At 36.7% G+C, this 21,826-nt stretch overlaps 1 protein-coding gene and 2 long non-coding RNA genes across 4 annotated transcripts in view; 2 read left to right on the plus strand and 1 right to left on the minus strand.

The window, feature by feature from the left end:
• The window catches only part of LOC140962525 (uncharacterized), a 78,515-nt gene extending 68,962 nt beyond the window's left edge, over positions 1 to 9,553 (plus strand). The window contains exon 2 of the long non-coding RNA XR_012172565.1: positions 9,025 to 9,553. This is a non-coding gene — a long non-coding RNA (uncharacterized lncRNA). The remainder of the gene's footprint in view (positions 1 to 9,024) is intronic.
• A 1,867-nt stretch (positions 9,554 to 11,420) lies between these two features.
• LOC140962572 (uncharacterized) lies at positions 11,421 to 11,798 on the minus strand. Its single transcript, XM_073421525.1, has one exon. The coding sequence runs from the start codon at positions 11,796 to 11,798 to the stop codon at positions 11,421 to 11,423; it is 378 nt and encodes a 125-aa protein (XP_073277626.1).
• Positions 11,799 to 18,757: 6,959 nt separating this feature from the next.
• Positions 18,758 to 21,530, plus strand: LOC140962528 (uncharacterized). 2 transcript variants are annotated; one of them, XR_012172566.1, is made up of 5 exons: positions 18,758 to 18,884; positions 18,967 to 19,036; positions 19,113 to 19,220; positions 19,333 to 19,793; positions 20,935 to 21,530. It is a non-coding gene; the product is annotated as an uncharacterized lncRNA (long non-coding RNA). The 2 variants fall into 2 exon arrangements; XR_012172567.1 differs by having other exon boundaries at positions 19,333 to 19,419.
• The last annotated feature ends 296 nt before the right edge of the window (positions 21,531 to 21,826 follow it).

Below are 21,826 nucleotides of genomic sequence, written 5' to 3' on the forward strand. Positions count from 1 at the left end.
TTATAATATTAGAAACATACATAATCTGATAATATTGAGATATGATGAGAACTAATTCCAATAAATCATATACTTGATCTAGTTTGAAATATCGACCCCAACTCTATACTACAACGGGAGCGAAAAAAGGTTGGGTATATTATATTATAAGAAATCTAACTTATCCAACCTATTTTCATTTTTATCTTCAATTTAAGACAAAAACTTGTGTGAGACGGTCTCACAGGTCGTATTTTGTGAGACAGATCTCTTATTTGGGTCATTCATGAAAAAATATTACTTTTTATACTAAGAGTAGTCTCACAGATAAAGATTTGTGAGACCGTCTTAGAAGAGACATACTCTCAATTTAAAACAATTTTCTTGGGTTATTGTTTGTATGAATAGATTAGATTAATATTTTTCTTATTTTAGTTTGTTTGACTCAATCGTCTATATGGTCTTTGGTCCGTTCAATATCATTAATATAAGATCTTCGTTAGTTTGAATGAATATTCTAGGTATATATACTTCTTTATAAAGCATTAGTGCTTCTTGTCAAGCATGCGGGTGCTTGGTATACTTTTTCCTCTCGTAAGGAAAAAGTGGCATATGAGAAGATTTAATTAAAAATTAAAATTAAGTATTTTTAATGTTTGATTTCAATTCAAAACTTGAATAGTTGATTTTTAATTTTTTTTTTAGTTTAATTCGACTCAAATTAGAGCTTGAATTAACGATTTGAGTATTGTATGAAAACGAATATTCAAAAATCTCGAAATATATTTATTTAATATATATTATATTATTAAAATATTAAAACTTTCTAGCGGCGTGTGAACTATTAAATAAATTAGTTTGTGTTAGAAAAATGTTCGGATATGTTTCATTTCGGATTCGGATCCAATATCTTTTTAAAACCAAGCCAATTAATTTGTACACTTAATCCGACTCTTTCATATTAGGATTCCGGAGCCTCAGAAGGGTAGATGAGATCCTACCTATGTGGGCACTACCCTCACTTCATTTCAACGGGTAAGATCTTGCCACACATATAATTTTTTTAAAAAACGTGGGTCCTAAATATGCATGGGCAAATCTTGGCCATCCATCCTATCATGAGGACAATGCCGACATGGGTAGGATGAAATAAACCCCTGAGAAGAGAGGATGCATTTATTTATAATTTATGGAATTCAATAATAACATCAAATATAGCAGAAGGTGAGAATTACATTAAAATATTTAATTTGAGCCGTAACAAGGTTAGACTCATACTAACATTTTTCATTGTAAATTACAAAAATACCCTCGAACTCATTTAGAACTCTTTTAATTTTTTTTATTCTGTATTACCCTTGAAATAAAAATATCACATATGTGTCGATCTAAATATAAATCTATCACCACTATATAAAGATTACATTACACAAACAATAACTCGAAATGCAAATTTAGCAATTTATTCGATCCAAAGATAACTTTAGAATCGTAAATTTTCATTGATGGGCCTCAAAAGGATTGACAACTATCTGGTCCAGGCCCATTTACAGTAAACCATGGGCTTTAATTATATGGCCCATGTTAACTTTTGGCGGGAAACACGAAGCAAGACCATTTTATTCTTAACCGTAGAGAAGAGTGTCGAAGGAGCTTCCCCCTTTATACGCACTTCCCAGCTCCACCATTTCACGAACAGTCGCACCACTGCCTGTCGTTCGAGCTGATTCCGCCGCCGTAGATCTCTCGCCTCCTTCGATCGCTTGTGAGTTCCGTACCTCTTTTTGTCGGCAATTAATGGAGTTTGGTGGAATAATAATGAGGTAGACAAATGATGACACACAATTAATGTGCATGCTGAATTTTTGAATGAAAGATAGATATTTTGGGAAAAAAAAATGTTCAGACGGAAGACGTATTTTTTTCATACGGACGAGGAGCTCTATAAATGAACTCCATGCCCTCATTCAGAACTCATCTCTTCATCGAGTTCTTCTCCCATATTATAACATTTGAATGCTTAGTTTTATAATATTTATGAGCTTTTTGTTATCTTGTATTAAGAGAGTGTATGTTTTATTTGAAAACACAGTGAATGTTTATACGCCATAAAATATTACAGTAGAATTTTTTTCATCATGTTCTTTGTTTTTACCCTAATGATTTTTTTAGGAGTTTTTCACGTGACTCTCGGTGTTCAGTTTTATACTTTATTTTCATATTATTATCTCAAGTTACCTCACGTGGTCCCAACAAGTAGTATCAGAGCCTTGGTTTAAAATTTCTTAAAATTCTGAGTATGCTCTGTGGTTGCAGCCTAGACTGATCTTCCACGTCATAAAAGTTTTTTTTTTGAGATTTTTTTATTAAGGCAGAATAATTTTGTCCAGTCTACTAAATTGTAGATATAATAACGAGCAGGTACGAGATAAAAAAGTTCAATAGAAGCAATTTTATACTGTGGAAAATAAAGATACAAGCAGTTTTAAGAAATGATAATTGTTTGACGGCTATTTGAGATAGACTGGTGGAAATGACAGACGATGGAAAGTGGAATGCGAAGCTTCTACTTCAAAGGCTACAAGATTCATTTGATCAACTTAACGAACAATATTCTTATGAGCTCTTTAAAATTCGACGATGTTTTAACTACGGTTCTCGGAGAAGAAAGCTGATGCAAGAATAAGGAAGATATGTTGGTAGCTTCAAAGTAGACAGATGTTTTACCGATGATAAGAGGGAGATTTATGGACTGTGACTCCAGTGAGAGCCAAAGACGAGGTAAATCAAAGTCGAGAAGTAAGAAGAAAAATATTTACTGCTTTAAATGTAGTGGTAAATGACACTTCAAGAAAGTGTCTACGAGTATCGAGAATAGTTCTCAAGGAAATGTGGTCAGTACTTCTGGCGGTGGCGAAATATTATTCAGCGAAGCAAGAATAGTTGCAGAATGCATGCACAAATTTTGTGACACATGGATTATGGATTCAAGAGTGACGTGGCACGTGACGTCTCGGAGAGAATGGTTAATTTGATCATTATGAACCAATCTCAGGAGGATCTGTGTTTATGGAAAATGATCATGCCTTGGAAATCGTTGGGGTCGATACTATCAGAATAAAAATGTTGATGACATCATTTGCACTATACAGGAGGTACGACATGTGAAGGTATTGACGAAAAATCTTTTGGTCTTGGGAGAAATTGGATGATATCGGGTGCAAAACTAGCATCGAGAACGAGATCATAAAATTGTGAAGTGTGCGCTTGTGGTTATGAAGGAAGAAAAAATTGCTGCAAATCTGTATGTACTTTTGGGAGAAACACACAAAGGCCTGGAACTAGTTGTTGCATCAATTAGTTCAGGAGAAGAATTAACAGTGCTATGACATAGAAAGCTCGGGCATATGTTAGAACGAGAGTTGAAAATTCTCTCAGAACGGAAGCTGCTTGTAACGTCTCGGAAATTTGAAGGTGCACGTGAACCACATGCATGCAAGTTATTAAATTTATTTGGTATTTTATTAAATTGTTTTAAAGCATTAAATGCATGTTTATTTTATTAATTTACGTTTAATTATTTTTATGCATAATTCATGCATGATAGGATTTAATTCATGAAATTCTAAAAGTACATGCATTAGGGTTTTTTAGATGCATTTCAGACTCGAACGAGAATCGGAGACCGGATAATTTTCATGAAAATTATTTGAATTACACGATTTATTTTTATAAATTAATTTAAAACATTTTTAAGTGTATTTTTCAAAAATGAGAATTTTTGGGTATTTTTAACCGCATGATTTTATTTTTTAACGGAACGCGAATTTTATCGAATCGGAGGACGTNCCCCCCCCCCCCCCCCCCCACAGCCGATATACATCCCTTTTCCCTTCAGAATCCCCACGGTTTTAGAGAAATCACAAGCTGAAGGTCACGGTTCTTGATTGTTCTTCCATCCAATTCTCTCCGGCGCATTCCTCTTCATTCTCCTTGCGATTTTCATCATAAGGCAGGCTTGTTACTTCTTTCTCTGCATCATGCACGTCATATTAATGCTGTGTGTAAATATCTTCACGAAATCGTTCGATCTAGTCAAGAGCACGATTTATCCTTCGGGTTTGCACCATTTTATCGCATCATGATTGTGTGTGGCTCACGGTTTTCTGATAATCTGTGCAAGGGGCTGCTGTGAGGTGATGATAAGAGGCTGAGATTAGTGTCAAGATGTTGTATGAATACTTAAACCAAGTGCCGATGTTGTAGGGTGAGAGATCGAGAGTTTTATTCCTTGGGAGTGCCTCGGTTCTTGGAGTAGCGGCGTGCAAGGTTCTTCCAGCAACACAGGGACCTAGCCGAGCCTTAGACCAGGTCCTGGTGGGTCTGAGACGAGGCTTGGAGAAATTCATTGCGAGCTGGAACTACCCCAAGCGCCGGTGTTCGGGAGGGAAGAGATGTTACTCGGTTTATATGTTTCGGGAATTTGCCTTTCGGGGTTGGGGCTGCGGCTTGCATGGGTGAGCAGCCATGGGTTCATGGGTTCCAGAAAAGTCCTAGGATGGTCTAGGGGAGGCCGAGCCATGGCTGGTGCCGTCGGGTAGGATAGAGGCGTGAGTTGGAGAAGAATAGAATAATAGTGTGCATCATATGGTAGGGCCGAAAATTTATGATTTCGTACAGCAACATTTCTTTTTTGTTTGGCTTAGTTTAGGAGGTTCCTTATTGTCTTAAGGAGGAGATTTAAAGGTTGGACAGGTGGTGGGATTAGAGGGGATCGAAAGGTTATGGGATTGGGAGCCATGTGTAGCAAGGTGAGTATAGAATGAGGGGGGTGGGGGGGGGGGGGGGGTTTGTCTCTTTTGGGATATATCAGCACGAAGATTTTTGGGACAATATTATAGTATTAGGAACCTTTTAGTATTTTTAAGATATGATAAAAAGTTGAGAAAAATTTGATTAAGTTTCGAGCCGACTCTGGTTAAAATCGGGACCCCGGTCCAAGTTTTGAAACGAACCGGGTAAATTGTGATTTTGGCTCAAGTTTACGTCTAGGAATACTTATAAAAATGTTTTGAGACATTTTAAGGAGTTTGGTAAGTTTCGGATCAATTTTAGAGGTTCAGGGTAAAAAGGGTAATTTTTGGGTTTCGACTATTTTGCCCCGGGGTGAGATTTTGGTCCTGGCAGCGCCCTGAGCATAAATTATGATATTTTAAATGATTATGCATCATTTTTACGATTTTTTTTCGCTATTATGATAATTATGATGCATGCTTAGTTTAAAGGAAAAATTACGTATATGCATGCTTTTATTAAGTGATGAATATGATGACACGTTTTGAAGGAAGTGACTTAGTTGTGACTAACACGATGACACGATGATATGATTGGAGATATCGTGAGGGAAAAGGCCCCAGAGGGAGCGGGAGCCCGACGATCGTATTTCCATTGACATGATATGATGATATGATAGGCCCGGGCTCAGTTGACGGGTGAGAGTGTCGCTGATGTCTCCCGCCGCCCGGTACCGTGGTTACACGTAGATGGATCCATCGACTGACATGATGATACGAAAGTCACAGCTAATGAACGGAATTCAAATTAAGATTTTAACACGTATATGCTGATACGATGATACATATGCTATTACCATGTTTTGACAGGTCACGGTTACGCATACTATATGATAACATGATGAGATATGTTTTGACACGTTACGATTTTGCACGACACGCTTATGTTCATGTTTTTAAGCTCATGAAATGTATCTTGATTATGCTATTTTTCACTGCTGTGTGCTACATATATGTACTTGTTATTACTGGTACATGTGTGTTGAGTCTTTAGACTCATTAGGCGTGTGCGATGCAGGTGAGCATTTTGAGTAGGAGATAGGAGGTGCTGAACTCTGAGTAGGCAGTCCTGGTACGGTGACATAACCCGAGGACCGCACGTTTTTCCGCATTTATGAGTTATGATTATGATTTCGGAGAGGAGTTAAACATTTTATTTACGTTGAGGATTTCATTATTTTTACTCATTTACGTTTACGTTGATGATGGTTATTTATTTTTAACTGCGATATTTTATTGCCAAATAAATACGGTCATTTTAATTGTTATTTTGTAATTATGAGCCATTAAAAAAAAAATTATTTCCGCATTTTAAAACGAGTAGACGTTTCAGTTGGTATCAGATCGAGGGTGCTGTATAGGGTTGTGCGACCGCCAGCTTCTGCCGCTCAGTCTTCAAGCCTCAAGTCTGTAAGCTTTTATGATTTAAATGTTTTTAATGCTATCACCTGCATGTTTACAAGATATACATTTTACGAGACATGTTTATCTGTCGTTATGTTTTGAGATTAGATACTTTAAAATTTTTTTTTTATGCATGTTACGACATGAAATGACAAATTATATGATTTTCATGTATGCTGGCTTTTTGGTGGAATTAGACATGAATAAGAATTTTGCTATTGGGCATTAGGAGAGGTCGGAAATGATTTGACTATATTAATTTCGGTTAGTAGTACTGATGTTCTACTCGTGGGTCATAAGTTAAACTTGAAAATTATGAATGTCTTTGGGACTTGTAGATTTTCAAAGAAATTACTGATGGTTCGTGGTTGCTAGCCGAGGTAATTTTTTAGGATTAAATTATAAATTTTGAGGGACACTTGGGTTAAATTAGTAATTTTCGAGGTTATGAAAATTGATTTTAGGTTTAATAAGCTTAAAATTATTGAAATTTATATTCCGAGAGACCTATAAAATGGAATTAGGAACGCCAAGAACTTATGGGTAATTGTGAAATTTTCGAAATTAAGGACAAATCGGATAATTTTTTTGAAAATTAAGAATTAATGTTGTAATTTTAAGAAATTGGGGGATTAGTTTAGCAGTAAGTGAGATTGAATTGTTTAAATGATAGGAATTTTCGGTGATTTAGGTTTGAAGAATATTTAAAACCTATAGTTGAACAGCATATAGGACAAAGTAATATGTTGATGAACAATATGGGTATTGTATAAGAAAAATGAAGCGCGATAAGTTTGGACATCAATTTCTAGTATGAGGAATCGCGAGAAAGTAAGAAATTCAAGGACATAGAAAAATAGAAATAAGTCACTATAAGTTGTTTTAAGTTGTGATCCACAAACGAGAATTTTGATAGGCAAATTTAATTAGGATTGAGGAGACGTAAGGACATTTTAACACTTATTTTATCAGAGTAGCGCAGCGGAAGCGTGGATTATTGGGATACTAAAACTAAGAGTCTAAAATTTTTTATGTATCGAGGATAAGCGAATTTCGGGGACGAAATTCAATTTAAGGGGGGTAGATTGTAACGTCCCGAAAATTTGAAGGTCCACGTGAACCACATGCGTGCAAGTTATTAAATTTCTTTGTTATTTTATTAAATTGTTTTAAAGCATTAAATGCATGTTTATTTCGTTAATTATGGTTTAACTATTTTTATGCATTTTAGGGATAATTATTGCATGATAGGATTCATTTCATGAAATTTTTAAAGTTCATGCACTATGATTTTTAAGTTGCATTTCGCGCTCGAACAAGGAACGGAGACCGGAGAAATTTCAGGAAAATTATTTTTATTACAAGATTGATTTTTATAAATTAATTTAAGGTGTTTTAAGTGTGTTTTTTAAGAAATGAGCTTTGTTGGGTATTTTTACCCGTCAGAGCATAATTTTTAACGGTACATAAATTTTATTGAATCAGGGGACTTTTTGAGGGTTCGGCTAATATTTTTAAAAACTTTCCAACACGAAATATTTTTCGGGAGTGTGTTTGGATTTAATGGGCCTATTTTTAAGCTTATTGGGCTTAAAACTCCTTTTTAAACTTTTAAATGACAATTAGGGCCCATTAGCCTAATCTTAATCTATATAATAATACCTAAACACTCCACTAAACCTATTCTATCCTTTCATCAGCCGACACCTCCCCTCCCCTCTCCATTCTCTCGGTTTTCCCATCAGCAACTCAAGCAAAGTTCGGCCATTTCATCTTCTTGCAAAAGAATTTTTCGGGCGCTTCCCCGTTGCTCATTTCTTCGACGTTCTTGCGTAGAAATCATCAAGGCACGCTTGTATTTTCGTTTGCTCATCACTCACTCCATTAATATGCTGAAAATCATGTATTTGTTTAGAAATTTATTGATCTACATGGTGTTTACGTTTTTGAGCAAAGTTTGATGTGAATCTTGATTTCTTTTGTATGAAACTCACGTTTTTCTTGTTTAAGTGCAAAGGGCTGCCGTGTTCTGCTGATAAGGGTCATTGTGAAGAGGTTTATTGCTGTCATGGGTTAAGGTAAATAGTGCTGGAGTCGAACGTTGCGTGAGTTGTGGGAATATCCGATCGATTTTGTGTCATTTTGGTCGTTGCGGCTTGAACGGGGTGGTGAGGAGAGTTCCGGCTGTAGGAGAGCCTAACCCAAACCACGGTGCAGCCCTTGATGGGGTTGAGGCATGGTCAAGAAGGGCTCAACAGCAGCTGGTCGCGTCCTAGGGGTGGTCAAGCGTTGGCGTCGAGTGAGGGCTAGTGGCCGAGGGGTGCTTCCTTGTGTGTCTTGGAGTGTGCGAGAGTTGAGGGCTTGCATGGGGCTGTAGGTTCATTTCAAGTGAGTCCAGTAGGGTCCTAGGGAGGCCTAGGCGAGGTCGAATCATGGCTGGTCCTCGATGGTTCGGTCTAGGAAGGTTAGAACGTGAATTCGGTGCACTCGGGTTACGGTTAGTAACTCGCTGGATTTTTCCAGCAGCCGTTAAGGGATCTGTTCGAAAGTTTTAAGGTCTAATTTTGATGGTTTTAGGGTCTTTTAGATGTTTATAAGGTGTGGTAAAAAGTTGGGAAGAATTCGGTTAAGTTTCGAGTCGATTCGGGTTAAAACCGGGACTTCGGTCCAAGTTTTAAAACGAATCGGTTAAGTTCTGAATTTGGCTCGAGTTTACGTCTAGGAATATTTTTTAAAATTGTTTTGGGACATTTTAAGGAGTTTGGTAAGTATCGGGTAAATTTTAGAGGTCCAGGGTTGAAACGATAATTTTTGGGTTTTCGGGGGCAAAATGGTCATTTTGCACCCGGGGTGAGATTTTGGTTCTGGCAGCGCCCTGAGCACAAATTATGATATTTTAAATGTTTATGCATCATGTTTATGATTTTTACGCAAGTAAGATAAATACGGTGCATGCTTGGTTTAATGGAAAAATTATGTATATGCATGTTTTTTTTTATTAAGTGATGAATATGATGACACGTTTTGAAGGAAGTGATTTAGTTGTGACTAATACGATGACACGATGATATGATTGGAGATATCGTGAGGGAAAAGGCCCAGAGGGAGCCCGTTTACGGGAGAAGGCCCCAAAGAGAGCTCGAGGATCGTATTTCCATTGACATGATATGATGATATGATAGGCCCGGGCTCAGTTGACGGGTGAGAGTGTCGCTGATGTCCCCTGCCGCCCGGTATTGTGGTTACACGTAGATGAATCCATCGACTGACATGATGACATGATGATACGAAAGTCACAGCTAATGAACGGAATTCAAATTAAGATTTTAACACGTATATGCTGATACGATGATACATGCTATTACCATGTTTTGACAGGTCACGGTTGCGCATACTATATGATAACATGATGAGATAGGTTTTGACACGTTACGATTTTGCACGACACGCTTATGTTCATGTTTTTAAGCTCATGAAATGTATCTTGATTATACTATTTTTCACTGCTGTGTGCTACATATATGTACTTGTTATTACTGGTACTGGTGTGTTGAGGTTTTAGACTCACTAGGCGTGTGTGATGCAGGTGAGCATTTTGAGTAGGAGACAGGAGGTGCTGAACTCTGAGTAGGCAGTCCTGGTACGGTGACATAACCCGAGGACCGCACGTTTTACCGCATTTATGAGTTATGATTATGATTTTGGAGAGGAGTTAAACATTTTATTTACGTTGAGGATTTCATTATTTTTACTCATTTACGTTTACGTTGATGGTGGTTATTTATTTTTAACTGCGATATTTTATTGTCAAATAAATACGATCATTTTAAATGTTATTTTGTAATTATGAGCCATTTAAAAAAAAAATTTTATTTCCGCATTTTAAAACGAGTAGACGTTTCAACTGCAGCTAGTTCGAGGTCATGCGTCGGATAGTTTTGCTCATATGGTTTCAGTTGCCTTGAAGCGTAGGCGATCACCCTTCCATCTTGCATGAGCACACATCCTAAACCTCCTTTAGAAGCATCACTGTAGATGGTGAAGTCTTTTCCTTCAGTTGGCAATATCAATACCGGAGTAGAGGCAAGTTTCTTCTTCAAGGTCTCGAAACTTTGCTCACATTCTTCACTCCATTGAAACTTAAGAGTTCTTTTGTGTGAGTTTAGTGAGGGGTAAGGCTATTGAAGAGAATCCTTCAACAAATTTTCGATAATAGCCCGCTAATCCCAAGAAGCTTCGAATTTCTGTCACATTCTTTGGTCTCGACCAATCCATGATTGCTTCTACCATCTTAGGGTTCACGGACACTCCTGCTGCTGATATTATGTGTCCCAAGAATGTGACGCTCTTTAGCCAGAATTCGCATTTCTTGAACTTGGCGTACAGTTCTTTTTCTCTAAGCATCTGGAGGGTGAGACGAAGATGTTCTTGGTGGTCCTCCTCACTTGATGAATATACCAGAATATCGTCGATGAACACCACAACAAATTTGTCAAGAAATGGTTTGAACACCCTGTTCATGAGATCCATGAAAGCTGCCGGAGCATTTGTCAACCCGAATGGCATTACCATGAACTCATAGTGTCCATACCTTGTTCTGAAGGCTGTCTTCGGAATATCGTATGTTTTGACCTTTAGTTGATGGTAGCCTGACCTTAAGTCGAGCTTGGAAAAGACTGTAGCTCCTTTGAGTTGGTCAAACAAGTCATCTATCCTTGGAAGCGGGTACTTATTCTTGACTGTGATCTTATTTAGTTCCCTGTAATCAATACACAATCTCATACTTCTGTTTTTTTTCTTCACAAATAGGACAGGATCTCCCCATAGGGATGCGCTTGGTCGGATTTGCTTCTTATCCAACAATTCTTGAAGTTGTTCTTTGAGTTCTTTCAATTCTGCTGAAGCCATTCGGTACGGTGCTTTTGAGATTGGTGTAGCATTGGGTACTAAATTAATCTCAAATTCCACTTCGCGGTCGGGGATTGTGCCAGGGAGTTCTTCAGAGAAGACATCCGAAAACTCTTGTACTACCGGAATTTCTTCTAGTGCAAGATTGGTTTCTTCATTTACCTCGCTTAACATAGCTAGGTAAACTTCTTCTCTGCTTTTCATGGCTTTTCAAGTCTGAGAAGCAGATAATAAGGATTCCTGTTTCTTGACTTTGCCATAGTAAACGATTTCTTTTTAGTTCGGAGCCCTTAGTTTGACGTTCTTCAAGCGGCAGTCTACAATTGCGTGATTCTTTGATAGCCAATTCATTCCCAGAATGGCGTCGAACTCCACCATGTTTAGTTGAATCAATTCAGCTTGAAATAGGTGATCATTGATACACATCTCACAATCTCTGTGCACCCTATGTGTTTCAATTGTTTTACTAGTGGGAGTTGCTACTCTAAAGGGTTCGACAAGTATTTCAGGTATCAGCCTTAATTTCTTAGTGAACTTCTTAGATATGAACGAATGAGTGGCACCACAATCAAACAATACATAAGCTGGCATTTCATTGATTAGAATGGTACCTGCCACGACATCGTTTGAGTCATCTGCCTCTTTTTGAGTCATTGCAAACACACGAGCGTTAGGCTTATTTTCCTTCGGCTTGTTAGAGGTAGTATATCAGTATTTGACCATGTCCCTTTCTTCGTCTCGGGACAATCAGCAATTCAATGGCCCAATTTCCCACAATTGAAGCATGCATCAGTTTTTCTACGGTATTCCCCAGAATGGCGGTTATTGCAGATAGGACACATCTTGGCCTCTTGATATGTTGGACTGGACGAAGCGCCCTGGAAAGTCCCACTGGACTGATTTGGTCTTTTGAACGGTTGTTTCCCTTGAAAGGATTGTCCAGAATGAGGTCGTTTATTCTTGTTCTCATCCTCTCGGCGTTTGATGTCTGTCTCGGCTCTTATTGCTGCGCCCATTAGATTAGCAAAGCTCGTAGGTTGATAAACTGCTAAAGCTGACTGAATACGGCTGCTCAAACCACGCTTGAACCGATGCATTTTCAAGGTATTATCAGCCATGATAGTGGGTGCATAGGTTCCAAGGGAGTTGAACTTTGAAGTATACTCCACCACAGACATATACAAAGTTTGAGTTCAAATTCACTCAACTTCTGTAATCTCATTTCAGCAGGGTAATACTGTTTCAAAAATACATCTCTAAACTGTTGCCATGTGATTGGTCCATCTGCTGTCAAAGCTGGTGAGACTGTCTCCCACCATTTGATTGCTCTTTCTTCTAAGAATGGTGTCACCACATCCACCTTGAACTCGTTGGGAATCTCGAGTAGGTGGAGTTGGGTCTCGATATTTTTGATCCAGTTTTGGGCAATTTCGGGGTCCGGGTCTCCTTTGAATGTTTGAGTTCGATTCTTTCGTAGAGACTCATAGTGGTACTTGACCCCATGTGCTGGAGGTCCTGGTGGTGGCGGATTGCCGTTGGCGTTTGTGTTACCCAACCCTTGGATGATAGTGGCCACAATAGTTGCTATGACCATTAAGACAACTTGACTTAGGCCCAATCCTGGTGGTGGCGACGGAGGTAGGTTCTCTTCATTGTTGGTATTATTACGGTTGTTGTTGCGATTTCTGTAACGCGGGTTGCGGTTGTTTCGTACCGGTCTTCCGTCCATATCCTACAGGTGTCCAAGTTTCTGAGATATTCGTTTGGTAACATATATCAATGAGTCAAACATGAAATGAAATCGACCACTGATAAAACCAAATAAACTTTTTATTGATTCAAATGAAAAGGGAAAGCAATACAAATCCAAGTTTTAGGACGCACAAAATGAGAGAAAATTCATGAGAAATCAAATGGATTATAAATCCTTATTACAACTAGTAGCGACACTAATTCCTCACTCATCTAAAATCTCGCCATCTCCTACTGCTTCGTCTTTCATTGGCTCTTCTATTGGTTACATTTCAGGTTCCAAGTCGATAAGGGCATCCTGAAGTTGTTGAACCTGATCTTGTAAATGTTCGTTATGCATAGTTAGATGCTGCACCGAATCTTGTAGTTCTTGAATGACTAATGCATCTTGCTGATGTCGTTGAACTGCTATAAAAGAGGTCTGTTCCAAGAGAGCCTGGAGATGAGCTTTCTGTTCCTCTAGCTCGTGCTTTTCTTCTTGTAGAGTATGTAAAGTTGCAATCAGTTTCCCGTTGTCTTTTTGTTCTCGAGCAAGAGATGCTCGGAGGTCCTTAATGATAATATCTTTGGTAGGGACGAGTATAACACTCATGCGAGCTGTGGTCCGATTGCGAGGCATAGAAGAATTTGAAGCCATTTCCTGAATTAAAACAAATGGAAAGGCTTAGAACAATAGAATAAGATGGATATCAACGTTAACGGATAGTTTAAAGTGTTTCAACACCCGAGAAAATTTCCAAGAGTAGAAAGTTCGGAAATTTTCATAGGGAATTCATGCTCCAAAAGGATTCAGCATGCATGGAAGATGTTATTCATGTGCTAGATTATGATGAGGAAGTCAAAATAAGACTGAACCCCAGGCTCCACGCTAGGAAGTCTAATTAAGAGTCCTAAGTTACTTGGTAACTAGATTTTTTTTTGATATCCTTTTTATTCGTAATATATGCACGCCGGGAAAATCCCAGCCGGATTTTGAACCTGGCGGCTCTGATAACACTAAAATGTCACGCCCCGAAACCGAGACGTGTCATCGGCGTTGTTTAACAATTTAAAATCGTATAACAAGAAGCCATGTAGTACATCAAATAACCAAAAGCCAGTCTATTACATAACTCAATAATCGTCTTTACAATGCAATTGAAATGAAATGCGGAAGCGTAAAATACGATAATTTAACTAAAAGATAGAATAACGAGACTGTTCTTGAATCGGATCACCATCCCCAAAAGTATTCTTGTTCTTTATCTTCGATTTGTTCCTCGTTCTTATCTAGGTGGGAATGTAATGGGTGAGTATTTGGGAAATACTCAGTAAATGGGGGCCGATCGGACATAATAAATATCAAGGTGATAATTATACAAATATATTATCATAATTTCAATGGAATCATAATTTCAATAGTAAGCATGTTGAGTCGAATATAAACAAAGTACAAACGTAGAAAATCATCTCATTTTCATGGTTTACTGATCAGTCCCCTATATGTTACTCCTCTAAGGGGCGAGGCCAAAAGAACGGTTATATTCGAATACCGCATCAGGGGCTTAAACAAAACATATCAAATATCGGAATTTCCTTGCCATTTCTAATTCGAATCATTACAGTGCATTTCAAATATTTCAAACATGCTTTCCAAAATCAACAACAACTTTTCAAGGATTTTCATAACAAATAGGAACGAATATATCATGCCGATCGAGTCTCAAGAAACATACATAATGTATTTTTAAGCAAATGTGGACATACTTACGAAAAACAAGTATGTTGGTATATATATCGAGTAGTACACTTATGAAATGCAAGTGTACGTAAGAGTATAACAAAAGTCCACTTACGAAGAAATATATATAGCAAAAGCCCACTTACCTGATGATAATCTTCAAAGATTTGAAGGAAAGACAACTAAAAGTGGGACACGAAAGCTGCTGGACTGTGTCGAACCGGACAAGAATTCGACTGCTGCGATGCTTCGAAAATAACTGCTAGGGAGCTCGAAAGTATGGCTATTTTTCTGCTGAAATTTTCAGAATGTTTGTGAATGTTTTGTGCCTTCTTTTTGGTCATCATGCATGGTATTTATAGGCACATGGAGGGGAGATGAAAAGGCTCTCATTCAAGGCCATTACATCCGTGTTTATGGCCTTCTTGATGGCCTTAAACACCATTAACATGTTGTTATGGTTCTTCAAATTTCTCCTTGAATTCATGGCTTGAATGTGGTTTAAAGGCTTGGCTTGTGTGGTTAATTTCAGGTCACAACATCTAGTTTAAACGAAAAATTACGTATATGCATGCTTTTATTAAGTGATGAATATGATGACACGTTTTGAAGGAAGTGACTTAGTTGTGACTAACACGATGACACGATGATATGATTGGAGATATCGTGAGGGAAAAGGCCCAGAGGGAGCCCGTTTACGGGAGAAAGCCCCAGAGAGAGCCCGACGATCGTATTTCCATTGACATGATATGATGATATGATAGGCCCGGTCTCAGTTGACGGGTGAGAGTGTCGCTGATGTCTCCCGTCGCCCGGTACCGTGGTTACACGTAGATGGATCCATCGACTGACATGATGATACGAAAGTTACAGCTAATGAACGGAATTCAAATTAAGATTTTAACACGTATATGCTGATACGATGATACATGCTATTACCATGTTTTGACAGGTCACGGTTACGCATACAACCTGATAACATGATGAGACATTGTTTGACACGTTAAGATTTTACACGACACGATATGTTCATGTTTTTAAGCTCATGAAATGTATGTTGATTATGCTATTTTTCACTGCTGTATGCTACGTATATGTACTTGTTATTACTGGTACAGGTGTGTTGAGTCTTTAGACTCACTAGGCGTGTGTGATGCAGGTGAGCATTTTGATCTGGGGACCGGAGGTGCCGAAGACTGAGTAGACAGGCGGGATGTGCGGTGACACGACCCAAGGACCATTATTTTTCCGCATATCGATTCATGTTTTTTGAGAGGGGATACACATTTTAATATGTTGATGATATTATGATTTTTATACGTTTACGTTTACGTTGATTTTGGATGACGTTAGTTATTTTTAAACTGCGTCGTTCTTGTTGGCAAATAAATACGATTATTTTAAATGTTATTTTGTAATTGCGGGCTTTTTTTTTAAAAAAAATATTTCCGCACTTTTAAAATGATAGACGTTTCATTGCTGCCGGGACTTACAAAAGTGTCACTACTCTTTTGTGAGCATTGTGTTTCCAGTAGACAAGACATATTAAAGTTTGACACTTCAAATGCCAAAAGCAAAAGCATATTTGAGCTGATTCATTAGGATGTTTGGCAAGCATAAGTTGTATCCTTAGGAGGAGCGAGATAATTTCTCTCGTCCATTAATGATTTCTATTGGAGATGTTGAGTGTATACAATCAAGAAGAAATCAGATGTTTTCCAGATTTTCAAAGATTTCAAAGCGCGAGTTGAACTTGATTCTGAAAAGAAAATTAAGTGTTTGAGGACTGACAATGAAAGAGATATACCAGTGACGGATTTGATACATTTTGTCAACAAGAGGGCATCAAATGGCTTACACATCTCAACAAAATGGAGTGGTGGAGCGGATGAACATGACCTTGTTGGATATAACAAGAGCCATGTTGATGACTGCAGGTCTAGATAAGTCATTTTAGGCGAAAATAGTTAAAACCACTTGTTATATTATGAATCATTCTCCTTTAGTGGCGATTGATCTAAGACTCTGATGAAGATGTGAACTGGGAATCCGGCTGATTATTCTCATTTCCATAGGAAGTTCTGTGTACGTTCTGTACAATGATCAAGAAAGATCGAAGGAAGTTGGATTCGAAATCTAGAAAATATATCTTCTTGAATTTGCTAGTTTGATTTCAAAATAATTAAATAAAGATATTAAAATATTATATGTAAAAGCTCTTATACTTTGACAAATGCTATTCAATGATCATTATAATTATATTTATTACAAGGATTATGTAATATATTTTTTGTACAGTAGAAAATAACTTATGTGTCTTTTAATTGATCATTAATATTTTTTTTCATGCATTAAATATTTAGAGTTTTGATTGATGATTGATTCTGACTATCAAATGCATGTAATTTTTTTAGTTATACAATTTAATGAAATAATCATGCTTATAACATATACATTTGTTATTGATAATTTTTTTTAAAAAACTTTTCATATATTTTTTGAATTTTTACTATCTTTTAAAATCAAAATAAAAATCACACTACAAGAAATTCCACATTCAACCACACTCAAAAGACAACGGCTTTATCAGAAACTGTTGTCTTTTTCCTTTTGAATTTTTTCCTTGTCAAAGACAACAGTTTTTTAAAAAATGAAAACGGTTTTAGCAAACTGTTGTCTATGGGCATGCTTTTTGGTTGCTAAGACTGAAAACCGTTGTATTTGTGCTGGTTTTTTATTTAGCTAAGACAACGGTTTTTGTTAAAACCGCTGTCTTTTATGGGTTACGACAACGGTTTTTATACCGTTGTCTATGAGCGGATTTTTTTAGTAGCTACGACAACGACTATTAATACCGTTGTCTATGAGCGCGTTTTTATGCAGCTAAGACAACGGTTTTAAAAACCGTTGTCTATTAACGTCAGTGAAAAACAACGGTTTTTTTAGTAGCTACGACAACGGTTTATAAAATCGTTGTCTATGTACATTTTTAGGGCCTAAGACAACGGTTTAAAAATAATCGTTGTCGTATTAATAAAAAAAATAGCTTTCAAAGCAACACTCTAAATCCTTTAACAACAGTGTTTAAAAAACTGTTGTTATAAAAACCAATATCCCAACTTATCCCCACACACTTCTCGCATAACACACACTTTACACCTAATAGAAGTCGCGACACACACACACACACCAAACCCTCTCCCATCGCCCTCCTTTTTCCCAGCCGAATCAAAGCCGCCGCCCGTCCGTTCGCCATCAAGGACAAGGTATGAAATCACTTTTTCAGCTGAATCATATTACCAAGTGACCTTTCAATAACCGTTGTTCGATTAAGCTTCGATTCTTGAGGTATTGAGATCGAAATTCCAGAATTTAAGTCGGATTATAGGCTGTCCGATTTTGGATTTTTATCCGAGTCGATTTAAGTTGCTTTCGTTGTTTGAGATGCATTATATTGACGGTTATATGGGGTCTTTATTGTAGTTTCAAGTGTTGGATCTTATTTGAGGCTGTTGAAGGGTGTACTATCAGAGGAGTAGGGGAGTATTTTGGAGGACGACAGGGCCATATCAAGTTTGAATGCAGGTTGCGTGAGGATAAGTACACTGGTATGTAAGCTGTCATCTTGTGATAACAAATGCAACATATAGTTTTTATATCATGAAATATTTGCATATGATTATGAACTTAACTTGCACTTTGAGGACATCAATCCTTTGTATCACTTGGAGTCAATTTCAGGAAATTGTGTAGTTGTCTACATTTGGTAAGTCTTCGATTAACTTAAAGTTTGTTTGTTCTTTTCTTATATTATTATATAAGATGCATATAATTTGTTAGTTTAGTATGTAGTATAGTTTTTATTTTCTTTTACTTGAAATGGCAGGCATCTTTATAAAAAGATGGTGAAAGAAAACAAGATTGACAAATTCAGATTCGTAAATCCACACAGCATCCCAAATTTGCAAAAAAATACACACGACAAAACAGGTAAAACTGAAAGGTTGAACAAAAGGGCGAGTTCTTTAGTGGATAGGCTAAGTGGTGCATCAATGGATCAATTGGTTTTGGTTCCAAGTTGTTGTGGGTAAGTAAGATCTTAATATATTTTTCAATTGTTTTTTTAGTGAATTGCATACAATTATTATGTTTTTGTGTATTTTTCATTAGACTCTCATTGTCATCGAGCCTTATAAGGAGATTTTTTATTTGGTGGATTCCCTAAGTCATCGCATTCGCGATGAGGATTGGAAATATGTTGTGGAAATGTGACTTCATATTCCATTTTAATGATGCATGTCATTTAATGAAAAAACACTCATATATCAACTATGTTCAATGTTAATGAAGGGAGTTGAGATTGTTTAACTCAACTAAGGGAAGGAAAGGAAGAAAGCGTGTACAATGGGAAGTCATAAAGGTATGTGTATTTCTCATTCGAGCTAATTTTTTAATGTGTATATTTGTCATTAACAATTTGAAATTTTTTAACATAGGCTCCTAGGCAACCGGATGAGAAATAATGTGGTTATTACGCGATGAGATTCATGAGGCATATTACTGAAGAAGTTGCAACTCTTGAGGGGGATTCACTACGATCGATAGTAATATTATCTTGCTTATCTAAAATAATTACAATTTGTCTAGCTACTTATCATTTTGAAAATTCATTAAGTTGTGTTTTTTTACTAATATACTTTTTGTGTGTGTTCATAGTTCACAAAAACGGAGTATTCTATGGAAGAAATTGATGAGGTGCGCACCGAGCTGGCCGAATGCATACATGATCATATTTATGAATAGGTAGGACATGAGTTCATCTTATTTGAAAAAATACAGCTCATATTGAACGGATTTGGACATTATTGTTATACCTTTTAACATGTTTACGGGCTGTTTCAGAAATAGTCATTTTGCACATTATTTAGCTTTTAAGTTGGGTGAAATTCTTGTTTCTACTTTAAGATTTTTATAACATCTTTTCTGTGTATTTCAAAAGTGATATTATTTTGGTTTCTCGCATTTTTCCTTTCAGTTTTTGGATCAAGAATACAAATGATACTGGATTGACATGTGATTTTTTTTGTTGCACGTTTGTTGGTTCATGACATGTGGATCTCTTCATTGCTTTCGGGATATGTTGAAAGAATGTTGTAATTATTTTGACTGCTACAAAGGTAACAACTAACAGCTGCCATTTTTATTATTTTTTCTTTTCTTTTACTGGTTTTTGGGCTTCGAATGTATTGGGAAAAAAGATAAGTTGGAACTTGAGGTAGGATTGAAGATGTGGAGAAGAGGAATTGCATTTGAAAGTGATAATATTTATGTTGAAATGCTGCTAAAAATGTGATTTTTTTTGGTTGATTCATGGAATGGTTTGAGATTCATTGTATCAATGTTATATATGAACATATATTGTGTATTGTGCTGTTTGTGAGTGAACTTGGAGATGATTTTGGAGCGGTTTTGAGAATATTTTGGAGGCTCTTTTGTGGTGATTTTGGAGCAGTTGGGCTATTTTGGAGGCTGTTTTGGAGTGGTTTTGGGGACGGTTTTGGGGTCTGAATTATGGGCTGTCATGGGAGCTGTTTTCGGGCTTCTTTAAATGGTGTTAAGAGGTTTATGGGCTGTTTTGTGGTGCTGTTTTCATGTTGCTTTCAAATGCTGTTTTGGGGCTGTTTCGATGTTGTTTTGAGGTGTTTATGGGATGTTTTGGGGATGGTCTTGGTTGTCAGTGTTGGAGTCCCCTGTTAATCTATTTATATGTGTAATAGAGTCTTGTCAGTCTTTTATCAGAGTTTATTCTCCGGGGAGATGCCCCGAGTATTTGTTTGTGTTGTACTTGATGGTTGTATAGGTGATAGGTGTGATGTATGGTCTGGCTGTGTAGGTGATAGGTGTGGTGTATAGTCGTATTTATATTTATTTCGAATATATATTGTTGTTGTGTGTTTTTAAATTTTCTGGTATGCCCTACTTGCGGGGAGGTTATATCAAAATTTTTCTAGGCCCTGAGGTCTGTTTTAAAGTATTTTAAACCATTTTTTGTTGCAGATTTTAATCCAACCATTATTTTTGATAATTAATTGTCATTAGGAACTGTTTTGGATCTTCATAACAGTTAAGTAGTTGTAGTGATTTTTTTACAAACTTATTGCATATTGTTCTCAATTCATGGCTTATTGTCTTCTAACAAGACTTTTTGCTTTTTTATACATGACTTGTTCTATATGTTAATGGTTTTAATGCTAAGTTGTGCATGTGTTGAAAATTAACAATGATTAAAATTATGTGCAGTGGTTTTTATTTTCACAGGCACTGTAATGATATTTTGAAAGATGCACCAGCAGAGAAATTCATTCCAACAAGCTACAGAAGATATTTGGAGTTGATATGTGCAACTCTTGGCTGTAGTGTATTTTTATTTTTGTGAATTTGACTAAAATTTTTTGGAATATGGTTACATATTTTTTTTAGTTGTTGGTTTGATAGATTACAAGTTTATGAATGATATATTTCTGTTGTAATTCATGCATGTAGTTCTTGATCAAGTATGTTGATGTTTGAATTGATTTTATATAAGGGTTAATTGATATATATTTCACACCCAATTTTTTTAATTAATTACACAATTTATGGTTTAAATATAATATACAACGGTTTGGTAAAATTATTATATATATAAGACAACAGTTTTAAAATGATTTAAATCAAATCCAAAGACCACATATTTAAAATGTCGTAAAACTGTTGTATATTGCAGCGAAAGACATTGGTTTAAAAACATTGACAAACTGTTGTCGAATGCGATAAAAGACAACGGTTAAAAACCGTTGTCGTTGCTATAAGACAACGGTTTTTAAGAACTACGACAACAGTTTATCACCGTTGTCTTCATACATCTACGACAACGGTTTATAAGCCGCCATGCTATAATTAGTAGGTAGCACTTAGAACGATGTCATCATTGCATCTCATACTATAAATACCAGGTTCCTTTCTTGCATTTATTTTTTCTCTATGGGGATATTAAACACCCCCATTTATTACTCATTTATTGCCTACACTCTTGCACCAATATCACAACCATCACCTGGTTACATTGGTTTTTTGCTTAAATCATTCAGTGACTTAAGCATTGGAGTGGCCACGCCGGATACCCCTCCGGCGCCCATTCAAGTGGTTATCTTCTTGGGTGCAGATCATT

Source organism: Primulina huaijiensis, chromosome 17 (assembly GCF_012295235.1).
Source record: "Primulina huaijiensis isolate GDHJ02 chromosome 17, ASM1229523v2, whole genome shotgun sequence".
Lineage (NCBI taxonomy): Eukaryota > Viridiplantae > Streptophyta > Magnoliopsida > Lamiales > Gesneriaceae > Primulina > Primulina huaijiensis.

Bases quoted from the DNA above. Each gene is read 5' to 3' on its own strand.
- LOC140962572 (XM_073421525.1), bottom strand. From the start codon at position 11,798: ATGACTCAAAAAGAGGCAGATGACTCAAACGATGTCGTGGCAGGTACC.